General features: G+C 40.7%; 1 protein-coding gene across 7 annotated transcripts in view; it reads left to right on the top strand.

Moving 5' to 3' along the window:
• Positions 1-12,474, top strand: part of ANKRD17 (ankyrin repeat domain 17) — a 117,151-nt gene that overhangs the window by 21,926 nt on the left and 82,751 nt on the right. For all 7 annotated transcript variants that reach the window (XR_014471456.1, XM_083174721.1, XM_083174730.1 and 4 more), the window contains exon 2: positions 11,118-11,271. Coding sequence is in view for 6 of the 7 variants with exons in the window: in XM_083174721.1 (XP_083030847.1) it covers positions 11,118-11,271 (154 nt within the window). In the remaining variant the exon portion in view is untranslated. The remainder of the gene's footprint in view (positions 1-11,117; positions 11,272-12,474) is intronic.

Here is a 12,474-nt window from a genome sequence, read left to right as displayed (position 1 = left end):
CATAAATGCCCGTGGATTGTCGAGCTATGGCCGAGCGCTTTTAAAATCAGGTTCGTTCTAACGAGATGCCTTTTCGAGGCTGTCGGGAAAAATAGCATCGAATAGGTGCTCGCCACGATTTCCCTTGTCGAAAATAGCGGCTAGATTGAATACCCCCTAAGTCTTTGTGGTAATTACTGATTAATACTTTTCAAAGAGAACATTTCATTCTGACCTATTTTTAAATATCGGGGCAGATTTAATTAAGCGGTGGTTTTAGCAGCTGCATGGGTTACTAGTAACTTGAACAAATGCTATATGCAGTACACCCAACCTAATTGGGCATGATCAACACAAAGGACAAACATCAGTTGCAGATCATCCTGAGAACTTGCGCCTTTTAGGTATAAGATTGGGTGCAAAATGAATGTTGGCCATAATGTAGTAAATGCTTAATGCATTTTGAGTTACCAATGACCTTAATTCAGTCTGAATGAATCTCTTAACTTGCTAATTTGGGCAGACTGCAACCCTTTGTGCTTTGGTTGCTTTCTTTAACCGTATGGTAATACTTTTAATTAGACTGTTAAAAAATGGCAGGATATTTAATTGTTTTATTGACTCGGTGGAGCTCCAAACCAGTGACCTTTTCTTTTGAAGTGCCCAGTAGCACTGGATTTAGCAACGTTAACCGGCAAAACCAAGTATTGGGACACTTTTCAAAAAAAAATTTAACAATTCTGCTTGCCCCATCTGGACACTATAAGCAGAAATGTTTACGCCGGCGACACTGCAACAAGCCTAAACTGCGACAATTATTTGGTGATTACACTTTCTGGTGGAGAGCACTCAAACAATTGAATTGCCTCCTAAAATTGGTGTTTTTGTTTCCGATTGACAGCTATTAAGTTTTAATTCTCTCACCTTCACTTCCTCTACTTACCCCTTGTCATGCCTAAATCAGATGACACTGGTTTTAGACTGGCTTCTTCCTGGAGGCATGGTTTAAGAATTTCATCACAAATAAACTGCACATACTGCAGTCACATTACAGTTCACCACAGACTGGAGCAACTACTGCAAGTGCCCAAGTAATAAGCATTTTGTAACCTGTTTATGAGTATACACCACTCTCTACAGAAGTATAATCGAACGATGTATGGATGTTACACAAGAACTCTCGATAGCTTTAATATTCTTCAAACTGCACACTACCTTTTTATCATCTTAAGGGACGATCTAAGTTCAAAGATCGGTTTAATCGGACGAGGGTGCTGTCGTTAGGGTCCATGCTATTTCTGTTGTTTTCATGCATTGTAATACAGTATGTTGTTGGAAAGCTTATGACTTTCTCAATACAACACAAAACACAGACTTCCTTAAGTGGACCCTTAAAGGACTATAAGGGTCCATTAAATGAAAAACCTTTTCACTTTACAAAACTTTTGACAATCCAAAATGAATACACATCTCATCGGCAGAGTGGTCTATGAATCGAACACTGAGATGGATCCTCAGTCAGTTATTTTTTTTTCTCTTGATTGCGTATTTATTGAGGATTTTGTGATCTTTTGTACGTGCTGCAGCAGCTTCTGCCCTGCTTACGGCTTGGAAGAATAGGTGGATAGTTGGAGGCTAGCTCTGGTTATTGCAGCAGCTTCTGCGCTGCTGTGGTTGGGAAGGGAAGGTGGAACAAGAATTGCATAAACGTTCCTATTGTTCATTGTAGCACCCACCATATTTGAAAACCCATGCAGTTCCTGTTCCCTGGAAAAAGTACATATACTGAACCACCTGGGTGGAAAAGTATATTTCAGGCGCTTCTGGATGAGTTGTTAAAGCTTAGCTGCTCACACCGTGGGGAGGTCAGCCCCCAGAAAACAAGGTTACAAATACACAGAAAAGGGGGTGGTGGAGCGCTGGATAATACAATTAAGCAGGTTACGACCCTTAGGGTAATACAATTAGTTGATTTTATATGATAAAAAGGTATATTAGTTAAAAAGCAATTGCACATATAATAACAACAATATCATCGGTGTACAGCCTGATTGGGTCTCCTACAATATGGAAACGGATATAGTACAATTTCTCACTTGTTCCTATGGTAACTCTCACAGGTGGGTATTTCGCAATCTCCCAGATGTTATTGGGGAATACTGGAATGGCGGGTGTCCATAAACCTGACCGTATAAACGGGACCTGATCCTGATGTAATAGGAATACTTGGTCTCAGTCCTTGGTAGGCATTCCGGTGAATAGCAGGAGGTGGTGTCCCTGAAGATGTCCAGTTTAATGGCCCCCATACACTATGCGATTTTGGGACGATTTCATCCGATTTCGGCACTTTGGGCCGATAACCGGGTGATATCGGCACAAAATCGCAGTTGTGTGACATCTGATCCGATCCGATGCGCGGTCCCGTGCGCATCGGATCAGGGAGGTCGGACGGTCAGCACATAAGATCATCTGACCTCCCTGTATTCTATGCATATGTCTGCCCACCTGACAGGCATATGCATGCAGACACCGGGGGAGCATGGCGGGCAGTCACACTGACCTGGCCGGGCATGCTGTGATCACAAATAGCAGCGCTGCCGCTGCGGGATGGGACGCACAGTGGCGGCTATTACATTTTTAAAATACCTGTCAAATGACCGGCCGTTCTGTGATTGGCTGAGAGCTCTCTCAGCCAATCACAGAACGGCCGGTCATTTGACAGGTATTTTGAAAATCTAATAGCCGCCACTGCACTGCCCGTCCCGCAGCGGCAGCGCTGCTATTTGTGATCACAGCATGCCCGGCCAGGTCGGCATCACTTGCTGCACCCGGCACCCGCCGGGAACTCATTTGAGAGCCGCTGCCCGCCCCACTGCTCCTCACCGCCCTGCAGCTCCCCATTTGTTTTACATGTGATAAATTGCAAGCGATTTATCACATGTAAAAACTGGCTCATCAAGTGCCAAATTGTATGTGAGACTCCCGGGAAGCTGCCGGGCGGCTCACAGGAGAATTGGGTCAGACTTGTCCTAAGGACAAGTCTGCCTAATGTATGGGGGCCTTAAGTTGTACCAGATGGAAAGGCTTGGGGAGTGGAGAGTTGGTCCAAGTAGAGATATTATCGTTTGGAGTCCAATAGGAACAAGTGAGAAATTGTACTATATCTGTTTCCATATTGTATGAGACCCAATCAGGCTGTACACCGATGATATTGTTATTATATGTGCAATTGCTTTTTAACTAATATTATACCTTTTTATCATATAAAATAAACTAATTGTATTACCCTAACGGTCATAACCTGCTTAATTGTATTATCCAGCGCTCCACCGCCCCCTTTTCTGAGTTCCTGTTCCCGCCTGGGGTGTTGCTGTTGTATTTCTAGCACAAGTCTGGTTTGCATATCAGTGCTGATATACAGACCACACTGTGCAGGGCAGGGAAGAGGAGAATTGCATGGGTTTTCAAAGATGGCGAGTGCTAGAATGAACACTTGTTCACCTGTCTGTCGGACAGGCGTTAAGACTGGTATATTATAATTGCAAGATTGTCATAAATTTGCAGGTTTTTTTCACCATTTGCGACCATTCGCAAGCAATAATAATTAACCGTGCATTTTCACCATCATCAGCGTACACTCATCTCTGTGCCCTTTTCAGTTGCATTCTGTGACTGCACACCTATTTTAGCCCTGCATGTTGGGATGCTAAATTCCTGCAAATAAATTGAATTGCACTTTAAGACTGAAGAGACGCAGATTGTGAAAATCCAGGAAACAGCCCCAACTATGTACCATTGAATATGTTGTATGCTCATTTTATGTAGTTGTTAGCTGTGTATGTCTCTAAAATGGTCCCTAAAACTGGCATGTTTGGTGTTATACATACTTTTAGCCATGCAGTGACTATTTGAGACTGATAAAAACTGTGTGCATATGGCTCCTATATCTCCTAGCAAGTATCTTCAATTCTCTCAACTAAGGTTTTTGATAGAAGTGCTAAGACTCATATTTATTTCTATGAATATAGGCTGCTTGTGCACTGAGATATAATATAGAGGTGGTTGAATGGAGGAGAAACTAGAGCATGTTCTAATTTTGTCCGTCCCTACTTTCATCTGCTCCAGTAATGCGTTTATGTACACAGAATTTCCATCTTTCCATGTGGGCTTCTCCTTGTGAGTATATTGTCATTTTTCTGTCAAAAACCACAATGAAGGGGGGCAGATTTAAAATCAGATGTACTGTATGTATGCTTGTTAATAGGGCTAATTTTAAAACAGGTGAGTAAAGGCCCATACACACTGGGTGACTGAGCTGAAAGCAGCTCAGTTTTGTCTTTTTTTGATCTGCTTTCAGCTCCGAAGCCACCCAGTGTGTACGCAGCAACGATGAACACTGATGCGCGCTCCCTCATCACCTCTACCCCGGCCGCTCATCTGCTGGTATTATCAGCAGATGAGCTTTGTGGCAGACTGCTTTCCCATAGCATCCTGCTATGGAAAGTCGTACACCCCTGGGATATCCCTAAAACAGGTGAAAAACGCGCAGTGTGTATGCGAAATTGCCCAGTATGTATGAACCTCAATAATGGTGTTAAAGCATGGATCTAAAATGTTACCTAAGAACTGTCAGCTGTAATATGCTGGGTTTAAAAAGCAGTGTGTTTTTGTTCTACATTATTTTTAGTTCAAACAGATAGTGTTCTGTGTAATGTAAAATCCTATAGTCATGTGGTTTATAATGTCAAGGAAAAGCAGAATTTTTTTTTTTTTTGGACAACAGTTGGTAAGCTGCAAAATATTATGCATATTGAATGCACTGTAAATATGGAACAGTTGTTTTGCAGATCCCGCGCACACACATTTTTTTTTTTTTTTTTTTTTCAGGATCATCAAGAGCTTATGAGCCAGATGTAATGCTGCCCAAGTTGGCTGGAAGTGCGGTTCCTGGCTGAACTCCGACTTTTTATTTTTTAAAGCGGCAATCCTTTACAAGGCATTATTTTGCCTTAAATGATTGCTGCTTTAAAAAAAAAAAAGTCTGGCTCATTGTGCCTTCCCCTCTGCGTTGTCTGTTTCTGCAAACTATAGTGCAGGCATGTCCAACGTTGGCCCTCCAGATGTTGTGAAACTACACATCCCAGCATGCTTTGCCACTGTTTTTCTATTAGAGAATGCTAAAACTATTGCAAAGCATGCTTGGATGTGTAGTTTCACAACATCTGGAGGGCCAACGTTGGACATGCCTGCTATAGTGAGTTTCTCAATCCTTACCTTCGAAGCTTTGGTGCTTTCACACGTATCTCAACCTGAGGCGACATGAGTGCAACCTAGCAATTACCCGGGTCTGATGTGCGGTGTGATAGGGGTATAAGCGCTTTTGGGAGTTGGTGGTCTGATTGGATATCTGGGATCAACATTCAGGTTTGATTGGCTTGGAAAAAGAGCTATCCTACTGAGAAGATAAAATGGACCAGGCATACCTTGGACACCTTAACCAACTCTTGCATCTTGCAACCCATTATTCTTACACAGTGGTCTGTTGTATCATTGCTCTGGGAGCTTTTGTGGGGTGAATCAAGTTATCTGTATCCCAGGAGCTATAAGTCTGCAGTTAAGAGTCTGAGGGTATTCAATTAATTAGTGTATTTTTAAACCCTGAGGTTCATTAATGCAGATTTCCGTTGAAACATTAGGAGCGTATGAACAGAGAGCCTTGTCAAGTGTATAGTGAGGGCTTCAAGTTTTAAAGCTGCGTGTGATTATTAAAGCCCCCTAAACATTTCATCATTTCATAGTTTAGCAGTGGGTAATTCCACATAAAAAAAGTCCACCACCCATCTCAGATGTTTTTTATTTGAGAGGATGTCAAAACAACTTTCTGGCAATAATCTAGACTGACAATTGGCTCATTAAATATTGATTTCTTTGTATTAAGTTAATTACTAATCGTGGCTTCTTTATCCAGTTTATTTGAAGTATCACAGGAGTTAAGAAATCACCACAAAATTGACTCCTAAGGTAACTTTTGTTCCCGAATCCAAACCAAATTATTCTGCTTTGTTTCATGTTACAGCAAAACGGAATTAAAAAACCGCTAGGTTTAAATCGACATTATTAAGCATTTACAAAAAATTGTGATGTCTAAAGATATAACTAGTTATAGTGGATGGGAGAAAAATGATAATGTTGCCACTTGATTACTGTTATAACGCTTATGTAATTAACACAAGAAACCGTTACATTTAAAAACTCTAAAACAGGGCTGGCCAAACTGGTCCTCGAGATCTACCAACAGTCCATGTTTTCCAGATCACCTAGCAGGTGCACAGCTGTAGTCAATACGAACGGTCACATTTTCAAACCTGCTGCATTCATTTTTACTATAGATCCACAGGTTGCCTGGAAAACATGCACCGTTGGTAGATCTTGAGGACAGGTTTGGCCACCCCTGCTCTAAAATAACTTGTCTGTAACTTAACTTGAGTCAACAACAATGTAATTTTTCCCTTTTTTGGGACCTGTTAGAACGGTCTGTAATTTTCCTTAAGGTGCCCACAGACGCATTAATCCCGGCGTGCGTTCTGTGCTTAACTAGCACACATAGCATCGCATCATATGCCTTGTGCATGCGATGCTATGCAATAAAAAGCTAGTACAAAAAGTATGTGCAGCACATACTTTTTGTACTGTGCGATGAGGTGCCGCGGGAGCGCGCACCCCATCGCATAGCATCGCACCGCCGGGATCGGTGCGTGTGTGGGCACCATTAGTGTCACAGAAAGTGTATGCTGCCTTTCAGTGCTTCCTTGGAGAGTGAGCACTTCCTTTACACAGATGAAGTGAGTAAAGGAACAATAACGCTTACCTCTTAAAGGCTAGGATAACACATTTGTTGGTTGGTTTAGTTTTATGAAGTGTACCAGCCAGCACATCTTGTTCCTCAGTACATTGCATTATATACCAGATATTATAGTATACTGCTACTATGTATGTTGCAGATTACTTATGTCTAAATATTTTAGTTTTCCAGACATTAAAGTTGGATTGTTAAGTTTTCTTTCTTATGACCTACATGATGTGTGAGTGTTTCTGCAAAAGGTATACATTCTGTGTGTGTGTGTTTGTGAAACTCATCAAAACTTAAAATTATTGCTTGCTGCTCTACCACTTAAGATGGAAATCAAAGACCTAACTGAAATCCTGGTCCGTGTCAAAAACTTGTATGCTTCATCGATGCATGAAAAAGTTCTTCATGATGGTGACATGGACGGTGACACAATTGTTTATAAGCCGTTGGTCCACACTGACCAAATTAGTTACGATCTCTAGTACTATGGAATAATACTATGACGTTATAGTAGTGCTGGTAATGATGCACCAGCCCATTTGTATACAGCAAAGTCCCAGGCTGCATACCTACTCCAGGTGAAGGAAACTTTTTGACCAGAAACAGAAGCTACTAGATTTTGCACAATATTATTAATTTGTGTCAGGATGCAATTCAAGGATTCCACTGGGACAAGCAACACGCCACCATTTGTTGTATATTTTAGGCAAGGTGACTGTGACACTTTAAACTGTGAGTCTGTGCATTAAAAACTACACCAGAGACCATGTAGCCACAACTGCATGTCCTCATTATGGCAGTTATGAAACACTAAGCAAAACATTTACCAAACCATTACCGAGATTAGTTTGTTCACTACTTTAGTGGTGGTGCTAGTGCACAATACAAGAACTGCAACTTTTTGAAACTTATGCTTCCATTAAGGATGACTTGAACATTCAAGTAGAATGGATTTTTTATTTTTTTTGCCAGATCCTATGGTAAGAGTCCGTGTGACGACATTGGTAAGACTGATAAACATCAATTCACCCGCACCAGCCTGCAAGCAGTGGGCTCTCATCACATTTTGTCACCTTTGGCCCTGTATAGCTGGACAATTTACATGGCATAACGTTTTTCTGTGTGGCACAAAATTAAATAAGTGAATTGACATGGAATTACCCCAGCTATGCTCTCAATGCAGAGCTGCTACTTCTTACTAAACTAATGCTAGCAATACACCTGGTCACTTTTCATCCGATTCTTACAGATTGGTCAAAAAATCGGATGAAAAGTAACAAAATCGTATGTGTTTGACTTCCCGGCCAATGCGGAGATAGGACCTGCTGTAAGTAGGATTAATCTGAATCGCAGGCGTCTGGTGCACATCATGGCTGTTTTTAGCACCTGCGCTATATCTTAAACTATTAGGCTTTATATAGTCATATTTGCCAGCCCCTGTATACAGCACATCAGATTGATTGCATGCAATATATTGCATGTTAAAATAGCACATAAAGTACAAAATCAGATGGAAGGACTCCTGGTGAAATGCTGGAGGAGTTCAAGGGAAATGGGATGTGACTTGATGCCTAGAGACGCAGTAGTCGACGGGGGACGGGGGACGACTTACATTCAAAGGAGCAGTTCCGTTGTTACTCCGATTAGGTGTGATGAGCTGTTTGGAGACCGCTTATAGATCCCGAAGGTGGCCAGCTGAAATGTGTGAAATGGCCTGTTTGAAACATTCACTTATGTCGCACCCAGCACTTTGGTTGTTTAAACGTATTGATACTGGTTAAAGGTTGCAAAATTGTGAAATATGTCCTAGTCAGTAACTTTACCGCAGCTAAATGTATCTGAGAAACAGGTTTGCTCCTAGGAAAAGACTTCATTCTTATGCGTGTTAGGCACCTTATCAGCCAGGGTTTGCTTTAAAAAAAAAAAAGCTGCATTCACATGACCTGCCACAAACACTATCCATTTTCTTTTAGCTTTATATGTGTGCGTGCGCAGTGTGTTGACTGCTTAAGGCCTTAAGTTACCTGTAATTGCTATAATATCACAGCATTTAGCTTATAATGCCACATGCTGGTTCTCTGAGCACATCCAGTCATTTGACATCTAGAAGGTGTTTTATTGTCCATGTACAGGCATCGACATTCATAGAACAATTTGCAGGTGTCCCTTTACCTCCTGTACAGTTCTATCCTCTCCATTACACCGTCCATTGGCGGTGTGGACGATGTAATGGTTAGCACAGCACTGAGGTCATGGGCTAGATTCCCATCATGGCCCTAACTGTGCGGAGTTTGTATATTCTCCCCGTACTTGCGTGGGTTTCCTCTTGGTACTCTGGTTTCCTCCCACAATCCAAAAATATTCTGCTTGGTTCATTTTCTCCCAACAAAATTAACCCTAGAATGTCGGTGTGTGCATGTGGTAGGGAATATAGATTGTAAACTCCATTGGGGCAGGGACTGATGTGAATGTTCAAATATTCTCTGTAAAGCGCTGCGGAATATGTTTGCGCTATATACATAACTGGTAATAAATCTTAAAAGAGATTTAAACTGACACCCAGAAAATATCATAACCATACACTGAGAGACCTCGTACAGTGTATGGTCATGTGGTACGTCAAATGGTGTGGTCAAATCATTTGCATTTGTTTTTCTCATTTTGCTAACTGAAAATTTAGCTCGACAAGTCGAGTTCTCCCCTGCTCGACAAGTCGAGTTCTCCCCTAGAGAGGAAAGTGGCAATGGTCAGAGATTGGCTTCATTTTTATAGTCAATTATATAAAAGTAGATATCTTGTTAAAAATGAAAATTCTCCTATAAAAACCATTTCCAAATCTGCAGACTGCACAATGCTGGTATCTCCCTGAAGTCTTAGTACAGGAATGAGAGCGCTGAGGTAAATTGCAATGCATTGCATTGTAGAAGTAAACAAAAGAATGGCAACAAACACACATTGTATCCTGAGTAATTCTGCCCCAGAATGGATACAAGGGACCTAAACATAGGTGTTTGATTAAACCAGAAGTAGACATAAATAGACATATATACAGAAGACTTTCAATGGGCAAAATGCAGCACAGTGAACATGAAAGGTGAGCAGAAAAAAAGATAATACTTCTTATATGCCAAATGGAATAATTTAAACAAATGCGTAATAATACAAGCTGAAAACTGATGCTGACAATGAAATAATGGGTTAAAGCATACCATATAAACATGCAGCAAATGTAAAGTTAATCAAAAGAGGAATACAGGTATTTAGCAAAATATCACAAAGACAGAAGTCAAGATAAGCACTACAAACATTAGTACAATCCTGCATATACATTTAACACAATTTATGAACATGCAACAAGAGAAACTCCCTTGTCACGACAGAAATAATTGTCGAGTTAAATTTGAGGGAAGAGTGATTTCAAACAGTCGAGGTCAGGTGAATTCTTTGACATTGAATAGGCTGCAGGAATTATTTCGACAGATTTTACCCAAAATAACTCGACAAGTCGAGTTATGTTCAACTCGACAGTCGAGCAAACCGAAAACCAAATCAGGCGAGCTCTGCTCGACAAGTCGAGAAAACTAGACAATGAATAGGCGACCTCATAAATAACCAACCTCTCGTCGAGAAAACAACAAAGCTCGACAAAAATAAGGAGCTCGACAGACATTGAATACCCCCCTTAGAATCTGAATTTTTGTGACCTATGGTTTATTTAATTATGTATTTTTAACAGATTGAGACTACAAATGGTATTGACATCTCTTTGATCACGTTCATGCCACTTTTTTTCCTACTGTATTTTTGTAACTGACAATCATATCTTTAGTGGCTGCTTATCCTCACACACAGGGACAGCAACTGCACTATACTTTGGTATATATTCTTTTGGAGCAGGGTTCACCTCATACTTGCCAACCTGACCCTTCCCATGCGGGAGAAAATGCTCTGTTTCTGGACATCCCTGGTAATGTATTATTGCCATCACCTGTGGGGAGCTAGGTAAAGGTGTTTCACCACAGGTGATAGTAATCATACATTACCAGGGAAGTCCAGAAACAGAGAATTTTCTCCCCCATGGAGAGGGTCAGGTAGGCAAGTATGGTTTACCATGCTGCTAATTGAATGCTCAAGGATTAAATGAATTGTTTCATATGCTGTATAAGAAGCAGACCTTTCATCTGAGTACTGTGCTTTTAATCTGCTCTGGTCTATTGCCAGTTGAATTGAAATGTCAATTATGAGATCTTATTAAAGGTGTTTTATTTTTTTCTTCTTTCTATTCTAGGTTGAATCCTTCATTCTAGACCAAGATGATTTGGAAAATCCCATGCTTGAGACTGCATCCAAACTGCTTTTATCAGGCACAGCTGATGGAACGGATTTAAGAACTGTTGATCCTGAGACACAGGCTAGACTGGAGGCTCTGCTTGAAGCTGCAGGTATGTATTTTGGATATGTGTTTGCATGCGATACATACCGATGACTGGCAGTGGGGATTCTGGCAGAATACCGACTCAACCTGAAAGATGGAATATCAACAGGGGTCCGGTAACTATACCTTCCTCCTGCCCCCCACCCTCCCTGTGCAGCCTTACCCTAACCTTCTATTCTAGTACCTACCCCCCGTGCCCCATTCCCTACTAGCCTTTTACCCTGCAGCCTGACCCTAAGTCCCACCTCTTGTCTAGCCTAAATCTTAGAGATTGACCGAGGGAAATGACCAACTCCGCAATAGGCCGACTCACAATTAGTATTGTAAGAGATAGAGAAAAAAAGTGACCGCTCTCTTGGGTTACATGGAGTGTACAATAAAAAAGCAATTATGCCTAGATTATATACTACATTTCTTCCATCATTAATTCTAGAACATTGCACATACTGATTAAAACTACACATATAAAAACAATAATAATAAAAAACAACAACCTCTAAATCTTAATAAGGGGCTACATAAATCTAATAATAGGGGAAGAATATAATTCACTGTTCACATGTGCTTATTATTGGACACATCAGAAGTCACATGATAGATGTGCTCTTATCATGAGAGATATGTTTGTCCTTGTATAATATCCAGCAAATAAAGGAAGTCCGTTAGGATGCAAAAAAATAAATAAAAAATTATCCAAGATTTTTAAAACCTACAGTACTACACCAATCAAGGATACCTTGCCCAATAACCGCATAGTGGGCAAGGTATCCTAGCTTGGTGTAGTAATCTTTAAAAAATCTTGGATTTTCTTTTTATGTTTCCATTGCAATTATTTGCTAGTGTGTGTGTGTGTGTGTGTGTGTGTGTGTGTGTGTGTGTGTGGTCTTTTTAATTAGTACAAATAGAAAATCTGTTCCTACTTCTGTAACTTTTTGATAAAGCTGGCACCATCCATTACTGGGTACTTTTAGATTAATTTATTTTTGGTTTTGCTCAATATATCACAATAGGTGTGTAGGCAAAGCATAGAATACACATATATCCAGTCACCTTTGCTAAATGCTGGTGTGGCTTATTATACAGAACTGATGGTTGCTTGCAGCTGTATTAGAAATTTAGACCTTTCTCAATCTGATTAAAAAGAATGTAAATCAGACTTTTTTGCTTCAGTACTTCTAGTAAAGCACAAAGTTGTGGTAACACTGATCAG

Source organism: Crinia signifera, chromosome 1 (genome assembly GCF_055691185.1).
Source record: "Crinia signifera chromosome 1, ASM5569118v1, whole genome shotgun sequence".
NCBI classification, from domain to species: Eukaryota; Metazoa; Chordata; class Amphibia; order Anura; family Myobatrachidae; genus Crinia; species Crinia signifera.
Note: the sequence above shows the minus strand (reverse complement) of the source record. Positions and strands in the feature narration are given on the sequence as shown.